A 25862-nucleotide genomic window follows, 5' to 3' on the forward strand; every position below is an offset into this window, starting at 1 on the left:
CTTGGCTGTCCTCTTGGCATTATGCCGGAAGGAGAGCGAGACAGGTGGTGGCTGAGTGTGTTCTGGAGGGCTCTCAGTCGCCACGTGCCTTCCTTGAGCCATCATCTTGACATAAAGATGGGGTTTCTCACATTTTCCTTATGCCGGGAGGAGGATGAGACATGCAGTGGCTGAGAGCACTCCAGGGGCTCTCAGCTGCTCCGTGCCAATCCTCCTTCCCATCCTCCTTCCTCAATCTTCGAGCTGTTCTCTTGGCATTATGCCGGAAGGAGAGCGAGACAGGTGGTGGCTGAGTGTGTTCTGGAGGGCTCTCAGACACCATGTGCCTTCCTTGAGCCATCTTGACATAAAGATGGGGTTTCTCACATTTTCCTTATGCCGGGAGGAGGATGAGACATGCAGTGGCTGAGAGCACTCCAGGGGCTCTCAGCTGCTCCGTGCCAATCCTCCTTCCCATCCTCCTCCCTCGATCCTTGGCTGTCCTCTTGGCATTATGCCGGAAGGAGAGCGAGACAGGTGGTGGCTGAGTGTGTTCTGGAGGGCTCTCAGTCGCCACGTACCTTCCTTGAGCCATCATCTTGACATAAAGATGGGGTTTCTCACATTTTCCTTATGCCGGGAGGAGGATGAGACATGCAGTGGCTGAGAGCACTCCAGGGGCTCTCAGCTGCTCCGTGCCAATCCTACTTCCCATCCTCCTTCCTCAATCTTCGAGCTGTTCTCTTGGCATTGTGCCGGGAGGAGAGCGAGAAAGGTGGCGGTTGAGTGTGTTCCAGAGGGCTCTCAGATGCCACGTGCCTTCCTTGAGCCATCCTCTTCACATAAGGATGGGCTCACACTGTCCTTATGCCGGGAGGAGGGTGAGATACACAGTGGCTGAGAGCACTCCAGGGGCTCTCAGCTGCTCCGTGCCAATCCTCCTTCCCATCCTCCTCCCTCGATCCTTTGGCTGTCCTCTTGGCATTATGCTGGGAGGAGAGCAAGACAGGTGGCGGCTGAGTGTGTTCCAGAGGGCTCTCAGACGCCACGTGCCTTCCTCACACCATCCTCTTCGCATAAGGATGGGGTTGCTCACACTGTCATTATGCCAAGAGGAAGGTGAGACACGCAGTTGCTGAGAGCACTCTGGGAGGCTCTCAGTTGCTCTGTGCCTTCCTCCCCGTATTTTTGGCATAAGGATGTGGTGGGCCATCCTTATGCTAAAAGGACACGGAAATGAAGATGGCCGCATCTGGCCCCCAGGCCTTAGTTTGCACATGCCTGATCTACACTGTACAATAAATGCAGTGTGATACCACTTGAGCTTCCATGACTCAATCCTATGGGACCAAAGGAGTTGTCATTTTAGAAGATCTTCATCTCTCCCTGCCAAAGAGTGCAGGTGCCTCACCACACTTCATCTCCCAGGAGCCCATAGCGTTGAGCCACGGCAGTGAAAGTGGTATCAAACTGCATTCATTCTACACCCGCTTTTTATCGGTGATATTATGCAAAGTGGTGCTAGGAACGCCTTCTCCGAAAAACCCATAGACGTGAATATAAAATATGTCTTTTCCGGTTTTCCTTTTTCACAGGTTTTACCTGCGTCTGGAGTGCCGCATGACCCTAGCAGGTATGGAAACAAATGACATTTCTTTTAATATATCGAGGTATTTCAAATATTTGGGCTGCCTCTGTTGCTTCTTGTCTGTAGGTCTGACCTTTTCTAGGAAAGCCACAATGGGTGTATCTACACCAGGCATGGGCAAACTTCGGCCCTCCGGGTGTTTTGGACTTCAACTCCCACAATTCCTAACAGCCGGTAGGCTGTTAGGAATTGTGGGAGTTGAAGTCCAAAACACCCGGAGGGCCGAGGTTTGCCCATGCCTGATCTACACTGTTGAATTAATGTAGTTTGGCACCACTTGACTCCATGCATTGGAATCTTTGGAGCTGTAGTTTAGTGAGGCCCCAGCGCTCTTGTGTCCAGAACCAAGTCCAACTATAACTCCATGGATATGATAATAATATATACCGTATATACTCGAGTATAAGCAGACCCGAATATAAGCCGAGGCACCTAATTTTACCACAAAAAACTGGGAAAACATTGACTCCAGTTTAAGCTGAAAGTGGTAAATTTCAAAAATAAAAATAGATACAAAAATTACATTAATTGAGGCATCAGTAGGTTAAATGTTTTTGAATATTTACATAAAGCTCAAATTTAAGATAAGACTGTCCAACTCTGATCAAATCATTATTCGCATCTTCTTCAATGTAAATATGCTTATGTATCCTTTTAATAATAATGTTGGTGCTGCTCAGTCGTATAGTCGTTTCCAACTCTTTGTGACCTCATGGACCAGTCCACGCCAGAGTAAATAATAGTAATAATAATAATAATAATAGGGTAAATAATAATAGAGTAAAATAATACATTAATAATAATAATAATAATAATAATAATAATAATAATAATAATAATAATAATCACAATCTGCCAACTGCAAAAGGCCACCCTACTGGGATCTGCATGCATCATCCGAAAATACATCACACAGTCCTAGACACTTGGGAAGTGTTCGACTTGTGATTTTGTGATATGAAATCCAGCATATCTATCTTGTTTGCTGTGTCATAATAAAATAATATAATGATAATAATAATAATATAAAAAATAATACAGGAAAATAATACAAGTAATAATAAATAGAGTAAAATAATAAATGCAATAATAATAATAATAATAATAATAATAATAATAATAAGATCAGAGTGAAATGATAAATGTATTAATAATAATAATAATAATATTAATAATAGAGTAAAATAAATGTAATAGTAGCAACAATAATAGAGAAAAATAATAAATGTAATAATACCAATAATAATAGAGAAAAATAATAAATGTACCATATATTCTCGAGTATAAGCTGACCCAAATATAAGCCAACAGGACCCTCACCCGAGTGTAAGCCAAGGGGGGCTTTTTCAGTCTTAAAAAAAGGGCTGAAAAACTAGGCTTATACTCGAGTATATACAGTACATAGATAGCATATTCTAGTTGTCATGAATTGTGCCGTGGTTGTGCCATATTATTTTAAAAATGCTTTTTTTTCTCGATAGTGCTCCTTGTGATAATCTCCCCTGATTTTTCTAATTTTTTTTCCCATCAGGTTGCCTCTGAAGCGGAGCTGCTCTTCTTTCCCAGATGACTTCAACCCCTTGGCTTCCAAAAAGGCAAAAGGCGAAGACCCGCAACGAGGTAGGATCCGATGCAGGAATCCCAGCTTCCCTTCTTTCCCCATCTTTATTATAACCTGTTGTCACTTACTTTAAAGTCTGCAAGGACGGTTCAGATAACTCCGCCATTGCACAATACCATGAAATCCTGGGAGTTGTAGTTTTACAAGGTCTTCCTCCTCTACACTGTAAAATTAGTGCAGTTTGCCCCTACTTGAGCTGCCATGGCTCAGTGCTCCAGAGTCCTGGGGATTGTAGTTTGGCAAAGAAGGCTCAAGTCCTTGTGAAATTACAATTCCCGGGATTCCATCGCACTGAGCTATAGCTGCTAAACTGCATTACTTCTGATGATATGGTTCTAATCTCACTTACCCCAATTTGTCTGAGAAGATTGTTGAAGAAAAGCTGAATATCAGCTATAATAAAACAAAAGTAATGATATTTGGAAGAAGACACTCTCAACATAGATGGACCATCAGGGGTCACCAAATTGAACAGTGCCAGGAATTTAAGTACCTTTTCACAGAAAAATTGTCTTGAAAATCCCATATAGAACATACTAAAACAGTGGCTTTGAAGACTATTGGAGCAATCCTCAGATTTTACAACACTGCAGGGGGTCATCTTGTTGTCCCAAGTTACAGCCCAGATTTTGTATGGTGCTGATGTCTAGTGATGGGTTGAGTCTCAGATAGTGAAACTAGAGACCCTTCAAAATACAAGGGCTATCCAGAAAGTAGATTACGTTTTGGAATTAAAAATGAACCAAGTATAGGAGAAAACATTTACCATATGCAGTTGAAAGCCACACCCAAATACCACTTCTCAACATAGTCGCCATTCAAACCTAGGCACTTATCATAGAGATGAATGTGCTTGGCAACTCCTTCCCCACAAAACTCTGCCGCTTGCGTCCTCAACGCAGCGTTTTGGTGACGATGCTTGTGTCTAATAGGGATCTTCATCATCATTCAATACACCGTGCATTGTAACGGATGCACTTCATGCACTCATGTGAAATAAAGAAATCTTTTCTACATTTTGGTGCCTGCAATTTTCCGTCGCTTTTGTGTGGACTGTCCTTCTTAACTGTCGTCATTTTTTGTTGCCACTCCTGTCTCGTAAGTCTGCAATTGACCTTTGACTTAATGCTAGATTTAAAGGGACATGAAGCAATGTATGGTAGATTGTTGGAGATGAAAAAATAAGACATCTCTTAAAAATAAGCTCAAATTTGTTTTTGGAGCAATAATATGAGGGTTATCCAGAAAGTAAATTACCTTTTGGAATTAAAAATGAACCAAGTATAGGAGAAAACATTTACCATATGCAGTTGAAAGCCACACCCAAATACTACATCTCAACATAGTTGCCATTGAAATCTAGGCACTTATCATAGCGATGAATGAGCTTGGCAACTCCTTCCCCATCAAACTCTGCCGCTTGAGTCGCCAAAACGCTGCGTTGCCAGGAAGTTGCGTCGTCACGGGAAGGGGTGACCGGCTGGTTGAGAACGCAAGCGGCAGAGTTTGGTGGGGAAGGAGTTGCCAAGCTCATTCATTGCTATGATAAGTGCCTAGATTTGAATGGCGACTATGTTGAGTTGTGGTATTTGGGTGTGGTTTTCAACTGCATATGGTAAATGTTTTCTCCTATACTTTGTTCATGTTTAATTCCAAATCGTAATCTACTTTCTGGATAGCCCTCGTACATTGGTCCGGGCAGAGATTGGTCTCTCTTCCATTAGATCACGTATTCACTTCACCCTATTTAATTATTGGAGAAGTGTAAAAGATTCATCAGTTAGGGTTCTCCCCAAGGGATATTTTGAACAGTTAAAAAAGGTAAAGGTTTCCTCTGACGTTAAGTCCAGTCGTGACCGACTCTGGGGGTTGGTGCTCATCTCCATTTCTAAGCCGAAGAGCCGGCGTTGTCCGTAGACACCTCCAAAGTCATGTGGCCGGCATGACTGCATGGAGCGCCGTTACCTTCCCGCCGGAGCGGTACCTATTGATCTACTCACATTGGCATGTTTTCGAACTGCTAGGTTGACAGAAGCTGGAGCTAACAGCGGGTGCTCACTCCGCTCCCGGGATTTGAACCTGTGACCTTTCGGTCTGCAAGTTCAGCAGCTCAGTACTTTAACACTGCATTACTTCTGCTGTGCCAATTCCTCTTGGAAATTTCCCCGGGCCCGCCTTTGATATCTGCTCTTCTTTTGCATCTTCCAGTCCTGCTCTACGTGAGAAGAGAGTCGGAAGAAGTTTTCGACGCTCTCATGCTGAAGACGCCTGACCTCAAAGGCCTGAGGAATGCGGTGAGGTTCACTTTGGCTTCGTAAAAATTTACGGCATTGACTTGCGAGGCTTCAGCAAACCTGGGAACCCGGTGGCTCTGACCAACTCCACCGAAGCCATTTAGTATCTGTCTACACCAGTCATGGGCCAACTTGGGCCTTCTTCTCCAGGTGTTTTGGACTTCAACTCCCACCATTCCTAACAGCCTCAGGCCCTTTCCTTTTTCCCCTCAGCCGCTTAAGCGGCCTGAGGCTGTTAGGAATTGTGGGAGTTGAAGTCCAAAGCACCTGGAGAAGAAGGCCCAAGTTGGCCCATGCACCCAAGGTTATTTTCTGCTGGTTCTGCCCTCTTTCTGCCCACCTTGTCTCCCTTTTCACCTTTCTCAATGTTTGGAGAGCACACAATGCCGGAGCATGTTTCTCCGATGCCTATCTGCACTTTCTCCGATAACGGCTGGCTCTTCTTTGCCGAGAATGGAGCAAACAATCTCCTGGAACGATCTGGTCACCTCCCTCACTCTGTGTATTTTGTGTTAGTTTTGCACACTTTCAGGCTGAGAAATTTGCAAACAGCTCTTTGGAACCCGCCACAAAAAAATGATAGAACTGCTTTCTCCCTGTTCCTCTTGGCATCGTGAACAAAGAGGACAGAAAGTCTCCAATGAAGGAATTACTGTATATACTCGAGTATAAGCCTAGTTTTTCAGGCTGAAAAAGCTCCCCTTGGCTTATACTCGAGTGAGGGTCCTGGCCGGCTTCTATTCAGGTTGGCTTGTATTTTAGTATATAGGTATTCAGAGTTTATTTATTATTTATTATTTACTACATTTATATCCCGCTCTTCTCACCCCGAAGGGGACTCAGAGCGGCTTACAAATCAAATGAACATACAATATATTATTAGCATAGCACAATATAAGCATTAAATTACTATATTGTACTATATCATTATAGTACATCGGGGGCTCCAAATTTCCCTTACTTTTGCATTATCTTTTCTGTAGAAGTGATACTGATTTAACCGACCGTCTTATTTTTCTCATCCAGATTTCAGAAAAGTACGGTCTCCCTGAAGAAAGCATCTACAAAGTCTACAAAAAGTGCAAACGAGGGTAAGTGATGTCCTGTCCGTATAGACTCGCCTGGTTCTTTGCTATCTGGCAAAAAGTTGCTTCCTGAGATAAAAGCAGCCAAACTTTGAAGCTGCAAGGCTATTCATTGCTAATCAAAGCGGCCAACTGCAACACTCACACCTGCCTCAAGCAGACAAGTGTTCTTTCTCCCAACCTGGACTTTCCACAGATATATAAACTCCACTTGCTTAGTTTCCAACAACCTGACAACCTCTGAGGATGCCTGCCTTAGATGTGGGCGAAACGTCAGGAGAGAATGCTTCTGTAACTTGGTCATACAGGCTGGAAAACTCACAGCAACCCAATAAAATATTTGTTAGAAATATTCAGTATTGGAAAAGGCAGCTGCTTTCAGTCAAAGCTCTGACTTGTTTTTTGATGTAATGGTTTGAGCGTAATACAGTAGAGTCTCACTTATCCAAGCCTCGCTTATCCAAGGTTCTGGATAATCCAAGCCATTTTTGTAGTCAATGTTTTCAATATATCGTGATATTTTGGTGCTAAAATCTTAAATATAGTACAGTAGAGTCTCACTTATCCAAGCCTCGCTTATCCAAGGTTCTGGATTATCCAAGCCATTTTTGTAGTCAATGTTTTCAATATATCGTGATATTTTGGTGCTAAAATCTTAAATATAGTACAGTAGAGTCTCACTTATCCAAGACTCGCTTGTCCAAGGTTCTGGATTATCCAAGCCATTTTTGTAGTCAATGTTTTCAATATATTGTGATATTTTGGTGCTAAATTCGTAAATATAGTACAGTAGAGTCTCACTTATCCAAGCCTCACTTATCCAAGGTTCTGGATTATCCAAGCCATTTTTGTAGTCAATGTTTTCAATATATTGTGATATTTTGGTGCTAAATTTATAAATATAGTAATGACAACATAACATTCCTGCGTATTGAACTACTTTTTCTGTCAAATTTGTTGTAAAACATGATGTTTTGGTGCTTAATTTGTAAAATCATAACCTAACTTGATGTTTAATAAGCTTTTCCTTAATCCCTTATTCGCTTATCCAAGCTTCTGTCGGCCTGTTTAGCTTGGATAAGTGAGACTCTACTGTATTATGATTCTGGAGGAAAAGAGCTTGGATTCTTGCTTGGCCATGGAAACCCACACTCTCTCAGCCTCAAAGGAAGGCAATGTCAAATTCTTTGTGAACAGATCTTGCCATGGACATCCTAGATTAGGATCTCCATCAGTGATAAATGACTGGCAACAACAGCCCAAATGGCATTTTTGAACTAAGAGGAAAATAGGTTCAGTTGTTGAGAGTCATTCCACATTTTGCATCCAAACATATGCTGATCCAAATTTATGGCAGCTGGTCGTTTCCATGTAGCTGGGTTCTTATATCTTATATATTGGTATTTTACCGGTAATTGTGCAGTTCCCAGCACATGTTGCATTTGTGCTGCTGCACCTCACAATGTATATTTTGCATGCTCTGTTTTATCCTGCTACTTTTATCCATCCTACTTTTAACTGTTGGATTTTACAGTGTTTTGTATAGATGTTTGTTTGATGTTGTTTCTGTAAATGCATATGACCATTGGTCGGAGCATTAATAAATTGATTGATTGATTGATGTAGCTGGGTTGGGGAATCCATTCTAGGTTTTAATTCAGGTTTTATAGGAACTCTCCAAGGTCCTGAACCCTTTTCCTAAGTAGGGTTTGGAAAGCTCATTTAATGCTCTCCAAAACCTGGCCATTTGTGGAGAGCCCTCCAATGTCTCCAAATGTTTGGAGACATATCTCTCCGCACTGAAATGTAACACAAGGCAGTAAATATCCTATCGACTGTCCTTACTACGCTGGAGTAGAAGGTGGTAATAATAATAATAATAATAATAATAATAATAATAATAATAATTTTATTTTTGTACCCTGCCACCATCTCCCCAGAGGGACTCGGGCCGGCTCACCGATATAAAACCAGCATACAGTAATATAAAATACAAAAACACACAAATACATTTAAAAGGCATTTTTAAAAAATCACAATCATTATAAAACACATGAAAAACACAGCAATAAAACATAAAATGAGCTGGGCAAAGTGCACTGAGTGAACCTTGTAGAGGAGCAGTGGAACATTGATGGTGAGATGATGGGAAAAGGCAGGAAAAATTATCTCCTAATTTGCTCCGTGAGCCAGCAAAACAGCTCTCTTTGGGACAAATTGTGCTGCCTTTCTTTGGCTATCCCCATCAACTCCATTGAGCTTTCCTATTCATAGTGTTGTAGTTCCGTGATGGAGAAAGTATTTAGGGAAGGCTAAGCAGAGCCAGGTCTGCTCTCAAAATACTAAACCGCCCTGCAAAAAGGGACATTTGTGGTCATTTCACAGGCCGTCGGTTCCCTCCAAGGCATTTGCCTGGGGTTGCAACAGATTCCGCTTATCTTCCCCATCGGGACCTCGGTGTTTATTTCTCAAAGAGAGCAGAATAACCTTTGGGTCTGTGGGCAGATGACACCGGAACAATGCAGTCCAGGGCAGAAGGCATGGGTTGGATCCCACTGGAGTCACACATTTGGGGAGAAAAACAGTGCTTGGAAGGTTTTGATAGTATCACCCAAATTGCGGCGTCGCCTCCTTGCCTTTAGTTGACTTTGCCGAAAGTCAGGGCAGTTTCCCTTATGAGATTTGGCTGGGTGACATTGATCTATGTACTTATTTTCATAGAGTCCAAAGAACCAGGGTTTCTGTTGTCCTCATCTCACTGATACCTTCATAGCAGGTTTCCTGGCAGCTTTTTACTTTGTCGACTCCAATACGGACCATGGAAATTGTGGTCAGCCTGGGTTGTTGTATGTTTTCCGGGCTGTATGGCCATGTTCCAGAAGTATTCTCTCCTGACGTTTTGCCCACATCTATGGCAGGCATCCTCAGAGGTTGTGAGGCATGGAGAAACTAAGCAAGGAAGGTTTATATATATCTGTGGGAAGTCCAGGGTTTTGTCCTAGGCCAAAATTTCATTACCCTTTTATATATATAGATGGAAAGTCCAGGGTGAGAGAAAAACTCTTTGTCAGTTGGAGGCCAGTGTGAATGTTGTAGTTGATAACCTAAATTAGCATTGAATAGCTTCATCTCCTGGCTTCTTCCTGCCTGGGGGCATCCTTTGTTCAGAGTCATTAGATTCCCCTGGTTGATTCATGTCTGGTACTCCTCTGTTTTCAGAGTGTTGCTTCTTATTCACTGTTCTGATTTTTGAGTTTTTTAATACTGGTAGCCAGGTTTTGTTCATTTTCATGGTTTCCTCCTTTCTGTTGAAGTTGTCCACAAGCTTGTGAATTTCAATGGCTTCTCTGTGTAGTCTGACATGATAGTTGTTGGAGTGGTCAGGGGCAACTAACAACTCTGAACAAAGGATGCCCCCAGGCAGGAAGAAGCCAGGAGATGAAGCTATTCAATGATTTAGGTGATCAACTACAACATTCACACTGGCCTCCAACTGACAAGAGTTCTTTTCTCACCCTGGACGTTCCACAAATATATATATATATATATATATATATATATATATATATATATATATATAAAAATAAAATTTATTTATGTATTTCTATCATTTCTACCCCGCCCTTCTCACCCGAGGGGACTCAGGGCGGCTTACAAAAATGGCAATTAATGCCAATACACCAATATATAATAAAATAAGATTAAAACAGTTAAAACATTTAAATAGTATCATAATATACAATAAACAAAATTAAAACAGTGCAAAATGCTTGTGCCATTCATCCGCCAGACCTTGTACAAAAACCTTAATCCAGACCGCATCGAAGCAACGAAAACTTATTCTTTAAACGCTTGCTCGCGTAGCCAGGTCTTCAGTATAAACCTTCCTTGCTCAGTTTCTCCATATACTTCACAACCTCTGAGGATGCCTGCCATAGATGTGGGCGAAACATCAGGAGATAATACTTCTGGAACACGGCCATACAGCCCGGAAAACATACAACAACCCTGTGATCCCGGCCATGAAAGCCTTCGACAACACATATGGTCAGCCTCTCGGCCATTTCTGCAACCTCTTGACAGTATTTTCCAGAGTTGAGATGGGGCGATATTATAACGTTGAACCTAAGCTTTGCTCAGCCGTGGAAGTCCACTAAGCGACCTTGGGCAAGTCATACTTTCTCAGCCTCATAGAACGTCAAGGGCAAACAACTTCTCCAGGAGAAGGCAGCCAGAAGTGAGAGCCAACTTGAACCCCAGGATTGCTCAGCCGCCTAGTTTCCAAAGTAATGTCAAACATACACAGTTATCGGTCTCCAATGACAGAGGGTTGGGCAACTGGGAACACATGCCATTTTCTGCAGGAACCCTTTCCTGACCTTCTTGCCCACATTTTTTGCCCCAAGGCTAATAACTGAGCAGCTTTCCTACTGGGACATAAGGGGCCTTTGCATTCCTCCTGGCTATTTGAGTCTGAGGAGACACAAAAGGAACGGATCAGGGGGTGGACGCTGGACTTCTCCTAATCTCTTCTCTCTTCCACTCGGCATTTTAGACAAATGGCCCATTTGGCCTGTAACTCCTCTTCCCTCCCCTTTCTCCTAATCTTGTTGTGTCTGGAAACCTACATTTCTTTCTCCCATTGTTGAGATTGCAAGGAGTATTTTTATTAATTGCCTATAAGTATATCGTTCCCTTCAATCCCTCCTAGGGCTTTTGTAAGGAAAACAAAATAACAAAATTGCTTTCTGGTTGGATTTTTGTATTTTGGAGGTGGTTTGGGGCTGTATTGAATGATTCCTGGCATCACCGGATCCCCAATTTCCAAAAGCAGTGTTGGGTTAATCTGTTGGAGTGGAGCAAAAAAAAGAGACAATGACGTGTTGTCGAAGGCTTTCATGGCCGGGATCACAGGGTTGTTGTATGTCTTTCGGGCTGTGTGGCCATGTTCCAGAAGTATTCTCTCCTGACGTTTCGCCCACATCTATGGCAGGCATCCTCAGAGGTTGTGAGGCAAGGAAGGTAAATATATATCTGTGGAGAGTCCAGGGTGTGACAAGAGTCCTTTGTCAGTTGGAAGCCAGCGTTAATGTTGCAGTTAATCACCCTAATTAGCATTGGAAAGGTTTTTCTCTTGCCTGGGGGGCATCCTTTGTTCAGAATCATTAGCCGTCCCTGGGGCTCCTCTGCCCTCAGAGTGTTGCTTCCCATCTACTGTTCTGATTTTTGAGTTTTTGGATGCCTGCCATAGATGTGGGTGAAACGTCAGGAGAGAATACTTCTGGAATATGGCCACACAGCCTGAAAGACATACAACAACCCAAAGACAAAGACGTCTCAGAGCACTTTAGAGATTAACCCATTTCGGAGGTCAAGTTTGGTCTGTTTATTCTTTATGGTAGAGATTCAAGTCACAAGACTTTTATCCCCTAGGCCATCGGAGGCTCAATAAACAATTGAGTCTCCTTGAACCCCTCAACCTAGGATCAATCTTCCCTGTGCCTCATCAGAGCACAGATTGACTCTCTTTTTTAAAAAACTCTGCACTTCTTCAACAAAACGGCAGTTGGCTCCGCCTAATTCTCCATGGCAACCAGCCTCTGAGTACTGAGAGGCAATAACTGTAATACTTTAAAACACAAACACACAATTAAACATAACATCTGTAAACCTAAAATTCATACTTCATTACAGTTTCCAAAATCAAGCAGAGAACCCCACCCTGTTCTCCAGAGATGTGACCCCATGTTCAAACCACTCTGTGGATCTTCCTCAGCAGAGGAGGCGAGAAGCCCTCTGTTTTCGGAGGGGCAGGTTTAGATCCCTGGGAACGACTTCGCTGAAGTTTTCCAGAAAGCAACAGCTGTGCCTCTCAAACGCCTCGGGTCCTGCACCAAACCGCAGCCTTCTCCCCTTCCCTGGCAGGTGAGGAGCATTTCCCTCGCTGCCAAGTCTTTGCTACTTGTCTTGAAGAAGTCCTCCTTGGGAAGCGCATTGATAGCATCGCTGGGTGCATCACCTTTGTGCGTCTCCCCCGCACCGCCCTCCCGAGATCGATGCTTGGCAAGTGAGCTCATTGTTGTCCTTGGCCCCGGTCCAAGGCTCCGACTTAAAAATAAAAATACAAGCGGAGCTGCCAGAGGGTGTGCCCTATGCAGCAAGGCACCGGGAAAGGGGCCATCAATTCAAACAGGGCATGTGGACACCATGCTGGTCAGCCCAGAGGAGAATAGGCCACACTGCGGCCAGGCCTGGCAAGTGCCCTGTTTGTAACATTTCCGCAAAGAAATAAAACTACAAGGTTGCATGTACTGTATATACTCGAGTATAAGCCTAGTTTTTCAGCCCTCTTTTTAAGACTGAAAAAGCCCCCCTCGGCTTATACTCGGGTGAGGGTCCTGGTCGGCTTATATTTGGGTCAGCTTCTACTCAAGAATATATGGTACATTCTGTCTGTCCTTCACCATTCGGAGGTAAACCACAGTCTCAACTATGCTCTTGCCCTTACCATAAGTGACCCAAAGATAGCTGCAGTCTATTCTCGTTGGGCTTGTGGGATCTGGCCATGCATTTCAAGGTTCGATTCATACAGTTATATGCACCAGACTAACAAGACAGATAATGTTAATGTGGGATTTGTGTATTGATAGTATTTAAATGCAATTTGTGCCATGCTTGTATTGCAACTGATTGCATCATCCAGAATGTACCATAGTGTGGAAAGAGTTAATTGCCAAGAAGCTATGATGACCTTGATGTGTGGCTGGAACTGGGGAGTATCCAGACACAAGTGTTTGTGCATAACGATTGCGTCAGTTCAGTTGAGTTCTGTCAACTTTATGTCAAATGTTATTATTATTACATTTATTATTTTTCTCTATTATTGTTGCTACTATTACATTTATTTTACTCCATTTTCATTATTATTAATACATTTATTATTTCACTCTGATATTATTATTATTATTGCATCTATTATTTTACTCTATTTATTATTACATGTATTATTTTCCTGTATTTATTATTATTACTATTACATGTATTATTTTACTCTATTATTATTAAAAGGATACATAAGCACATTTACATTGAAGAAGATGAGAATAATGATTTGATCAGAGTTGGACAGTCTTATCTTAAATTTGAGCTTTATGTAAATATTCAGAAACATTTAACCCACTGATTCCTCAATTAATTTAATTTTATTGGTATCTATTTTTATTTCTAAAATTTCCCACCCTCGGCTTATACTGAAGTCAATGTTTTTTTTAAGACTGAAAAAGCCCCCTCTCAGCTTATACTCGAGTGAGAGTCCTGGTTAGCTTATATTCGGGCCGGCTTATACTCGAGTATATACGGTACATTTATTATTATTGGTATTGTTACATTTATTATTTTACTCTATTAATTATTGTTATTACAGTTATTATTTTACTCTATTTTTATTGTAACTACTCCATTTATTTTACTCTATTTTTATAAAACTCCTTTCTGCAAACTAAAGAGAAAGGAATAATAGGCCAATCCGGTGACAGACTTGAGAAATGCAAAATATGGCAGTAACTCGCCCTGTTCCTGGCAACGTTGGGCTGGGATTTTCCCTTTTCTCTCCGAGGCTGGCTAACATTCCTTGAATTCCAGCATGAATCATGACTTCTTTTAGACTTGGTCTAACGTGGCACATTATGTGTGCATTGTTGGTGTGTGCCTGCAATTTGTTTCTGATATATCTGTCAATTAATTGCAATCTAAACTGGTGTCCTAATTTGGAGTAACGGAAACAGAAAAAGTCTTTGCCCACAAGACTATGAATATATGTCAACATTTTTTTGCAATATACTGTATATACTTGAGTATAAGCCTAGTTTTTCAGCTCTTTTTAGAACTAAAAAAAAAACCTCCTCGGCTTATACTCGGGTGAGGGTCCTGGTGGGCTTATATTCAGGTCAGCTTATACTCGAGAATATATGGTACATTTATTATTTTTCTCTACTATTATTATTATTACCGTTATTATTTTTCTCTATTATTGTTGCTACTATTACATTTATTTTACTCTATTTTTAATTATTATTATGAATAATACATTTATTATTTCACTCTAATCTTATTATTATTAATACATTTACTATTTTACTCTATTTACTATTACATGTATTATTTTCCTGTATTTATCATTATTATTACATGTATTATTTTACTCTATTATTATTAAAAGGATACATAAGTACATTTACATTGAAGAAGATGAGAATAATGATTTGATCAGAGTTGGACAGTCTCATCTTCAATGACAGTTTTATGTAAATATTCAAAAACATTGAACCTACTGATGCCTCAATTAGTGTAATTTTATTGATATCTAGTTTTATTTCTGAAATTTACCACCCTCAGCTTATACTGGAGTCAATGTTTTGCCAGTTTTTTTGTGGTAAAATTAGGTGCCTCGGCTTATATTCAGGTCGGCTTATACTCGAGTATATACGGTAATTTTATTGGTATCTCGGCTTATACTAGAGTCAATGTTTTCCCAATTTTTTGTGGTAAAATTAGCTGCCTCGGCTTATATTCGCATCGGCTTATACTCGAGTATATACGGTAATTTTATTGGTATCTCGGCTTATACTGGAGTCAATGTTTTCCCAGTTTTTTGTGGTAAAATTAGCTGCCTCGGCTTATATTCGCATCGGCTTATACTTGAGTATATACGGTAATTTTATTGGTATCTCGGCTTATATTCGCATCGGCTTATACTCGAGTACAAACGGTAATTTTATTGGTATTTTGGCTTATACTGGAATCAATGTTTTCCCAGTTTTTTGGTGGTAAAATTAGCTGCTTCGGCTTATATTCGCAGTGGCTTATACTCGAGTATATATGGTAATTTTATTGGTATCTCGGCTTATATTCACATCGGCTTATACTTGAGTACAAACGGTAATTTTATTGGTATTTTGGCTTATACTGGAGTCAATGTTTTCCCAGTTTTTTGGTGGTAAAATTAGCTGCCTTGTCTTATATTCGCATTGGCTTATAATCGAGTATATACGGTAATTTTATTGGTATCTCGGCTTATACTGGAGTCAATGTTTTCCCAGTTTTTTTGTGGTAAAATTAGCTGCCTTGTCTTATATTCGCATTGGCTTATACTCGAGTATATACAGTAATTTTATTGGTATCTCGGCTTATACTGGCGTCAATGTTTTCCCAGTCTTTTTGTGGTAAAATTAGCTGTCTCGGCTTATATTCGGGTCATCTTATACTCGCGTATATACGGTAATTTTATTGGTATCTCGGCTTATACTGGAGTCAATGTTTTCCCAGTCTTTTTGTGGTAAAATTAGCTGCCTCGGCTTATACTCGAGTATATACGGTAATTTTATTGGTATCTCGGCTTATATTCGGGTCGGCTTATACTCAAATATAAAAGGTATTTGCTCAGTAACATAGCACCGCTAACCCTTCTGTCGTTCTTCTCTTGCAGAATCCTTGTCAACATGGACAACAACATCATCCAGCACTACAGCAACCACATGGCCTTCCTGCTGGACGTGGTCGAGGCGGAGGAGAAGTTCCAGGTGACCCTCAAGGAGCTTTGAAGCCCCGACGGCTGCGCTTCTTTCTGCCAGAGCCACGGACTTCCCAGACACCGCCATCGGCCAGGACGGCGAGACTCGAACCCGGTCCCATTTGGGGAAAAGAGAGATTGAGAGACAGAGACGGACCATGGCACGGCTCAACGTGCGAAGAGTGCCTGGAAGATCCATTCGCAATGTGAACGTGGAACTTCTGCCTATTGTGTTCTTTGTGGTTGTTATTATTATTTTATACTTTATTATTATTATTATTTTTATTATTGTTACGATCCTCTGCCAGGCAAGGGATTTGGAGCCATGGTATCCTTTTCCGCTCAGGAAAAGCACTGAGTTCTGGCAGGATTGGCGGGAGAACGTGGTCTCGAACCAACGATCACAACAAAAGCAAGAATTGTAACAACTCTGTCTCTTTTGGAGACCTTGGTCTCGAACCAACGATCACAACAAAAGCAAGAATTGTCGGATTATATGAAAGAAATCGTAAAAGCTTCGATCCTGTCATTAAAAATTGAAAGGGGTTGTGTTTCATGGAAGAAGCAACAAGAAAATACCAAAGGGAAAAATCCCTCTGTATCCACAGATTCAGCATCCACGGATTCAATCAACCACAGCAAACCCTGATATTGTCATTTTTTGTAAGGGATGTTATTGTGCCGTTGTATATAATGGGACTTGGGCATCCATGGGTTTTGGTATCCACAGGGGTCCTGGGACCATATTCCAATGGATATCTCGATGATCCATTGTTTTGCCATCCGGATCAACTTTTCCATGGACAACCCTAAAAGCCATATCTGGAAACACCCCATAACCACTGTGCCAGCCTTACTTAGTAGGCATGTCCGATCGATGAAAAAAATGTTTCAATTCCCGTTTCTAAATTAGGGGGCGCTGGCGCTTCGATATAGAAAGTATTTCCGATTTTTTTCACCCAAAAATGTTGGATCTTTCCGAAAATTCGTAATGATTCTAAATGTTTCTAAAATGGCAGACGCGCATGCGCAATCGCCCAAAAAAGGAACCGGGGGGGGGGGGTGTTCCTCATCAAATTTGCAATGCCCTTGCAAGTTGTGCAAAGATACTTTGAAAACTAGAAATTCCTTTGCTATATTTGTAAGCAAGAAGGACACTGGAAATCAATGGTGTATCTGGCTATGTAATCCCACAAGCCTCAACCCAATGCCTTCAATTATAAATGGACCAGTGACCACCACGCCAAGCAATGCCCTGGCAAGGAGTGCAAAGATACTTTGAAAACTAGAAATTCCCTTGCTATATTTGTAAGCAAGAAGGACACTGGAAGTCAAATTTGGGGGGGGGGGGGGGGAATTAACTAAACATTAAGAGACAATTAGAGAAAGGGCCAACAATGGTTAGAATTACATTACTGGTTGCGCTGTGAGACAATGTCTCGGAATGCGTATCAAAAAGCGAGAACAATCCGAAATAAATCCGATATAAGATTCAAAACGATTTTTTGGACATGTCTATTACTTAGTTTGCCATCACTGCCTTACTTCTTGCCTTCAGAATCCGCAATGTAAATAACCCCCAACACACATACCTGGCGAGCGGGACTGTTTTATACATTTCCAACCCCTCCTTTTTTTTTTTTGGTTCGTTTATTTGATAAATGAATACCTAAATGTATTTGTGTAACGAGCTCTTGTTTTATATGGAACATGACGTGGAGGAAGGTAGAGCATTTCAAAACCAGGCTGCTTCACATTTTCTCAAGGTTGTCATTGTATATTTTCCTCCTGCTTTGTTCGTTTGTTTTGTAACTTTTTTTTTTTTGGAATGTTATACTACTGTAATAAAGATTGAAAGATGGAACGCAAGCACAGTGTTACACTTCTGTTGGACATAAATACTCCAAAGACACAAATCACTTCATTTTGGAAGAATGAGTAGAGTCACAACTGGTGAGTACTTGGGAGACCACCAGGAAACACTAGTGCTGTAGGCTATATTCATATATATATATCTATATATATAAAAGGGTAATGAAATTTTGGCCTAGGACAAAACAACAAAACTACGCATCCCAGAAACACTAAACTAGTTAGTTTAACTAAGCCAGTTAGAAGGCTAAGCTCCGCCTAGCAACCCACTCAGCCCAGGGGACAGGCAGAGTTAGGCCTCACTTAGGCCTCTTCCACACTTCCTATAAAATACAGATTATCTGATTTGAACTGGATTATATGGCAGTGTAGACTCAAGGCCCTTCCACACAGCTATATAACCCATTTATAATGGACTTAATGTAAGGTAAAACCTTTACCCTTTACCTTAACTACCACCAATTCCTCAATACTTTATTTCCCTTACCACCATACTTCGCCACAGCAATGCGTGGCCGGGCACAGCTAGTATGTGTATGTGTGTGTGTGTGTGTATATATATATATATATATATATATATATATATATATATACACACACACACACACACACACACACACACACACACAGTAGAGTCTCACTTATCCAACATTCACTTATCCAACGTTCTGGATTATCCAACGCATTTTTGTAGTCAATGTTTTCAATACATCGTGATATTTTGGTGCTAAATTTGTAAATACAGTAATTACAACATAGCATTACTACGTATTGAACTACTTTTTCTGTCAAATTTGTTGTATAACATGATGTTTTGCCGCTTCATTTGTAAAATCATAATCTAACTTGATGTTTAATAGGCTTTTCTTTAATCCCTCCAAGATATTCACTTATCCAAGCTTCTGCCGGCCCGTTTAGCTTGGATAAGTTAGACTCTACTGTATATACACACACACACACACACACACACACACACAGTAGAGTTTCACTTATCCAACATAAATGATGATTTTACAAATGAAGCACCAAAACATCATGTTAGACAACAAATTTGGCAGAAAAAGCAGTTCAATATGCAGTAATGCTATGTAGTAATTACTGTATTTACGAATTTAGCACCAAAATATCACGATATATTGAAAACATTGATTACAAAAATGCGTTGGATAATCCGGAACGTTGGATAAGCGAGTGTTGGATAAGTGAGACTCTACTGTACTCGAGTATAAGCCTAGTTTTTCAGCCCTTTTTTTAAGACTGAAAACGCCCCCCTCGGCTTATACTCAGGTGAGGGTCCTGGTTGGCTTATACTTGGGTCAGCTTATACTCGGGAATATATGGTACATTTATTATTTTTCTCTATTATTATTTGTATTATTACATTTATTATTTTTCTGTATTATTGTTGCTATTAATCCTCAGAGGATGCCTACCATAGGTGTGGGCGAAACGTCAGGAGAGAATACTTTTGGAACATGGGCATACAGCCCAGAAAACATACAACAACCCTGTAAAGGAAAAGATTTCCCCTGACATTAAGTCTAGTCGAGTTAGACTCTGCGGCTTGGCGCTCATCTCCATTTCTAAGCCGAAGAGCCGGCGTTGTCCGTAAGCACCTCCTAGGTCATGTTGCCGGTATGACTGCATGGCGCGCTGTTACATTCCCACCGGAGCGGTACCTATTGATCTACTCACATTGGCATGTTTTCGAACTGCAAGGTTGGCAGGAGCTGGAGCTAACAGTGGAAGCTCACTCCGCTCCCCGGATTCGAACCTGGGACCTTTCGGTCTGCAAGTTCAGCAGCTCAGTGCTTTAACACACTAGAATGGCACCAAACAACAATATGTTTCTGTTTTATGGGGGGGAAAGCAGGAGCTGGAGCTAACAGTGGGAGCTCACTCCGCTCCCCGGATTCGAACCTGGGACCTTTCGGTCTGCAAGTCCAGCAGCTCAGTGCTTTAACACACTAGAATGACACAAAACAACAATATGTTCCTGTTTTATGGGGGGAAAAGCAGGAGCTGGAGCTAACAGTGGGAGCTCACTCCGCTCTCCGGATTCGAACCTGGGACCTTTCGGTCTGCAAGTTCAGCAGCTCAGTGCTTTAACACACTAGAATGGCACCAAACAACAATATGTTTCTGTTTTATGGGGGGAAAAGCAGGAGCTGGAGCTAACAGTGGGAGCTCACTCCGCTCTCTGGATTCGAACCTGGGACCTTTTGGTCTGCAAGTTCAGCAGCTCAGTGCTTTAACACACTAGAATGGCACAAAACAACAATATGTTCCTGTTTTATGGGGGGAAAGCATCTCCTGTCCCGGAGTGAATGCAGGTGCATGTGTCGTGGCACTAAAGTTGCTCACCAGTTGCACCTCTATCTACTTTTTAAAAACACACATAAAATGGAGAAATATATTGCACAAGGATGTGTGCATTCTTGACTCTTCCCCTAGAAACCATTGATCTCTTTCAATTTTTTGATGTGGAAGATGGGGACATAGCTCTGGACCATAAAACTTTTGCAAACCAGCTCAGACCCACAGCCATGCCACGGGGCTTGTGACCTCCGGAGAAGCATTAAGGAGGAAAAAGAGCACAAGAAATTATTAGTTTGCTCTGCCTTCCCAATTGCTTCTTGGCAAAAGGCTCTCCAAATGCACTCTCAACAGTCAGAGTAATTTTTACTCACTTTTCCTTCATATTTGTTCCGCTGTAACTATCCACCGACCACAAATGTTATTCTCCAAACATATGGATGGTGAAAAATTAGGCTTGGTCACCTTATTCATTTTATAAATAAATATTGGCTTGAGCAATCCATCAGTAAAACGTAAAAAGGAAAGTATGGTATATAATATAGTATCAAGTACTGTATATACTCGAGTATAAGCCTAGTTTTTCAGTATAGTTTTGGTTTGTTTTTCATTTCCAACCAGCAAAACTAGAACTAAAACTAGAAACTGAAATAGTTGTTCTGTTATACCTTTGTAAGTGCTGCTACCTTTATGTGAAAAACTATACTAATGCAGTGAATGAGAATACAAGTACTGGATACCTTAAGTAGAGTATATGTAGCTATATATACTACAAGTAGACGTGAGAGTTTTCACAGGGGCTAGGATCTACCACTGATTCCATTCAAATCCAGTATAAATTGATATTAGTACGACACTACAATTCCCTTCTTTTCCAGTTTGAAAAAGTTGTTACTAAAGTTTGTTTATATGGAAGATAATATTACATTACAAATATAAAACTTATATATCTATAATAAGATATATACGTTTTATATGTGGCGCAGCTGGCTAGTAACCAGCTGCAATAAATCACTACTGACCGAGAGGTCATGAGTTCGAAGCCCGGGTCAGGTTAAGCCCCCGACCATTAAATAGCCCGGCTTGCTGTTGACCTATGCAGCCCCGAAAGACAGTTGCATCTGTCAATTAGGGAAATTTAGGTACGCTTTATGCGGGAGGCTAATTTAACTAATTTAAAACATCATAAAACTGCCAGCAAAACACGAGGAATGGAATGAGGAAGTACAGCCACTAGTGGACAGTGAAGCAACAGCTCCCCCTGCGGCCGGAATCGTGAAGCTGGGAAAAAATGTTAAATGCCTCTGTGTCTGTCTATATATGTTGTTTGTCTGTTGGCATTGAATGTTTGCCATATATGTGTTCATTGTAATCCGGGTGAGAAGGGCGGAATATAAATACAGTAAATAAATAAATAAATAAAAATATATCTATTACTTGATACTATAGTATATACCATACTTTCCTTTTTACGTTTTACTGTAGATTATAGACATCTGCACATTTAGTTACTATTGCGCAATCCATCGCCAGCCTAAAGCTGATATTGAAATTATAATCTTATATACAGATGACTCGGAGAGTGAAAAAATGTGAATGAGATCCATTGACAAATTTGGAGGAAATGCACGCTTCCAAATGCCTGGACATTTTTTCTTCTTCTTCTTTGCAGATTACTGGATGCAGTTTTCATTTTCTTAAATTAGTAAATGAAGATTTCAGAGTTCGTTTCTAACAGCGTAATACAAAATAACAAAATGTTCAACCAAGCCAATATTGCCGGATCCAGCGTTTCACGATACGGGCAACCATTTATTGGAGAGATTGTAGATGAAGGATTGCTTCCGTGAGATGGGAAGGTCATACGTCCCTGGAACCAGAAAGAGAAAGGTTAGTCTTTACTAAAAAGGTTCAAGGAAGCAAGATATTTTATTTTGTTTGTAGTTGCAACCTCTACATTTCCTCTCTGTTATCTTTTTTGGCCTTCGGCACAAACTGCACAATCGAATGACTTTTGCAAAGAGGGAAAAAATATTTTACTAGGTGAACAGATACTAGATAGATTAGATATTCCTTACAAGAAGTGCGGAGGAAAGAACTCAGCTTGGGTTGCCAACTATTTCCTCTTTCTTTGCCAGTGCTCCTATGCCTTGAAGCAGAGGGGAGACAAACAGAAATTAAGCCGGTGAAATAATGCCTTTATGTCAAGGCAAAATTCATGGGAGCCCTGCCAACTGGCAACACCACATGCAAGCACATGTGAGGCCTATGGCTGAGTGTTTCTTTATAAACTGAAAGCATCCTTTTGTTTTAAAAGCCTCTTGTTTAGCTGACAAAGCTCCTAAAGCCACTGCCGTACCTAAAGCCACTGCCGTACAGCCAGGAAAACTTGGCAATCCCTGCCTGTTCGCTTACAGTTATAAGAGGAAAAAGAACGGAGAAGAAAGAGGAAAGATACAAACAAACGGCAATGATGATAGCGCACAACTTTGGCCAATGTCCTGATTTTTCTAAAAATCTCTGAAAATGGGTGCATCTTAGAATTGTTTGTGCTTATATATAGCTTTTTTCTGTTGGTGGTGCTGAAATGAGTGTACATCTTACAATCGATGGCAGCTTAGAATCAAAGAAATATGGTTATTACAGTAAATACTGTAAATAAATAAACAATAGATTATATGGCAGTGTAAATGGGACCCGAGACAAACTAAGCTATTGCCTTAGTCACTCTGCTCAGAAATTGGGATGGTCTTTTTTATATATATATATAAAGAGTGATGGCATCACGGTGACCCACAAAACAACAAAACTACAGGCCCCCCAACCTCGAAATTTGACAACACAACCCATCATCCACGCCTCTAGGTTGATACAACAAAAAGAAAAGAAAAATAAAGTCCTAATTAGAGAGAGAGGAATAATTGCTTTTATCCAGTTGCTGCCAGTTAGAAGGCTAAGCTCCTCCAACTTGGTCTCCTAGCAACCCAATAAAAAATAATAAAAAAACACTAAAAAATTGATACAATAAAATATTATAATAACAGAAAATAACTAAAAATAATACAAGAAAATAATAAAACATAATAAATAAAAATATAACTTACAATAAAATTAATAAAAAATTGCAAATAACGTCAAATAAAAATTACACAACAATTTTTAACCAATACCACCACCACTTTGCCACAGCAACGCATGGCTGGGCACAGCTAGTATATATATATATATGAGTTACGGTGCAATACATTGCTCCATGGAGAAGTCAACCCAGTTTTTTGGGACTAATGTCCTGACAAATATTTATAGATTTATACATGAGTATAGATAGTGTTCAAGGCCTGAAACATCTATCATCTCGACATAATAATTAATGTATTTTTAGCTAACCAGCCAGTGAATCGCAAAGGTGGATAATGGGACTCTGGCTGGAGTCTCCCAATGCACATTGGGGTCTATTAATGCCCCTACCTACAACAACAACAACAACAACAACATCAACAACATGTTATTATTTTTTGCACGTCTTTTTATCAATAGCTCAAAGTGATGGAGTACTTCCTCATTCCTTTCCTCATGTTGCTGGAAGTTTTTATGGTGTCATAAATTCGTAAAATTAGCCTTGTTTATCTATCTATTTATTTATCTATCTGCTATGTAGGAGCCAGCATGGCATAACATTTTGATGGTTGAACTACGTGGGCATCTACCCTATGGAATGTATAATGTGCACTTTGCTAATCTATCATTACAACCTCACTGTTTTTAATTCTATGCTTTTAGTAAGTGTGTTTCATTTTTCTGGTCATTGTTTAAATATCATTGGTGCATGTTATTGTTTATTGATGTATTGTACATTGTTATTGTTTTGTATTGTTTTGTATCTGATATTTCTGTGAGCCGCCCCGAGTCCCCTCCGGGGGAGATGTTGGCAGGATACAAATAAACTTATTATTATTATTATTATTATTATTATTATTATTATTATTATTATTATTATTATTATGACACAGCAAACAAGATAGACATGCTGGATTTCGTATCACAAATCACAAGTCGAACACTTCCCTAGTGTCTAGGACTGTGTGATGTATTTTCGGATTATTATTATTATTATTATTATTATTATTATTATTATTATTATTATAGAATCAATGCAATTTGACTCCACTTTAACACAATGCAATGGAATCCTGGAAGTTGTAGTTTGGGGAGGCAGAGGAGGTGGTTAACCTTGTGAAACTACAACTCCAAACTACCACTGAATGAATCCTATGTGGGCGACAACATAATGGCTCGACTCTAATGAGGAGCAGCTCTCATGTTGCTGTGTTTTTTAAAGGCTCCTTCCTCAGTTTCTGTGGACAGGGCAGGTCCAAAATCTAAAACAAACAAACAAAAATGCTGAAAAAAAATCCCCATGTGAATACAGCCTCAACTGTGGCCAAGCTAGCTATTAAAGCCACTTCCCAGTTGGGCAAGTCAGCGATGATTTGGTTTCATGAATCAGGGCCTGTCATCTTCCTTCCTCTCTTAAAAGGCCATCCACCCTTGTCTCGCACGCCCCAAAAACAACTGGGAAAAGATGCCGTCGGTTTGGAAACCAGCAAGCAAAACACGGCAATGAAGCAAAGGAGTTGAGTGATGCTTTTCAGATTTGTAACACGATTACTATAACTTGTTTGTGTCACATTTCATGAGGCATGGAGAGAATTGACCCAATGTAGATTTAATGCAGTTTGGTACCACTTAAACACCACTTATGGAATCCTGGGAGTTGTAGTTTCACAAGGCCTTTCGCCTTTTCTAACAAAGAGAGTTGGGGCATCACAAACTATACCTTTCAGGATTACATAGCATGTGGATAGATGCACCTGCTGGCAGAGAAGCCTGAAGTCCTTGTGAAACTACAACTCTCAGGATTTCATCGTATTGAGCTGTAGTAGTTGTCTTATTTGTCCTGGTGTGAAACCATTTGCCCAGGTGCAAATCTCATGGTGTTCCAGTTCCAGAGAAGAGCATTTTGGGTTCAATAATAATAATAATAATAATAATAATAATAATAATAATAATAATCTGCATGCATCATCCGAAAATACATCACACAGTCCTAGACACTTGGGAAGTGTTCAACTTGTGATTTTCTGATACGAAATCCAGCATATCTATCTTGTTTGCTGTGACATAATAAAATAATAATAATATTTATTTATACCCTGCCACCATCTCCCCACGGGGACTTGGGGCGGCTCACATAGTTCACAAAAGTAACAACATGAATACATTAGCACAATATACACAGGATAAAACACAATTAGGTAATAAAACAAAAGTTAATACATCAGTAATGATAACAAACAACCACCAATACAATTCAGTCAACTTCATAGGTGGGGGAACTGCAGCAGCAATAATAATAAGGACCTAGTAAAATTCAGAATAGAATTATAATGAGGCTGGTTCTAGCCTTGTGAAATCATAA

General features: G+C 40.5%; 2 protein-coding genes across 5 annotated transcripts in view; one reads left to right on the forward strand and one right to left on the reverse strand.

Moving 5' to 3' along the window:
- The window catches only part of grhl3 (grainyhead like transcription factor 3), a 63642-nt gene extending 45581 nt beyond the window's left edge, over positions 1-18061 (forward strand). Inside the window, exons 12-16 of the mRNA XM_062962354.1 lie at positions 1575-1612; positions 3159-3247; positions 5457-5542; positions 6569-6633; positions 16112-18061. Of these exons, the coding sequence (XP_062818424.1) occupies positions 1575-1612; positions 3159-3247; positions 5457-5542; positions 6569-6633; positions 16112-16226 (393 nt within the window). The 3' untranslated portion in view covers positions 16227-18061. The remainder of the gene's footprint in view (positions 1-1574; positions 1613-3158; positions 3248-5456; positions 5543-6568; positions 6634-16111) is intronic.
- Positions 18062-21971: 3910 nt separating this feature from the next.
- The window catches only part of stpg1 (sperm tail PG-rich repeat containing 1), a 31394-nt gene continuing 27503 nt past the window's right edge, over positions 21972-25862 (reverse strand). For all 4 annotated transcript variants that reach the window (XM_062962355.1, XM_062962358.1, XM_062962356.1 and 1 more), the window contains exon 9: positions 21972-22253. In XM_062962355.1, coding sequence (XP_062818425.1) covers positions 22177-22253 — 77 coding nt within the window. In that variant the 3' untranslated portion in view covers positions 21972-22176. The remainder of the gene's footprint in view (positions 22254-25862) is intronic.

This window comes from Anolis carolinensis, unplaced genomic scaffold (assembly GCF_035594765.1).
Source record: "Anolis carolinensis isolate JA03-04 unplaced genomic scaffold, rAnoCar3.1.pri scaffold_10, whole genome shotgun sequence".
Classification (NCBI taxonomy): Eukaryota; Metazoa; Chordata; class Lepidosauria; order Squamata; family Dactyloidae; genus Anolis; species Anolis carolinensis.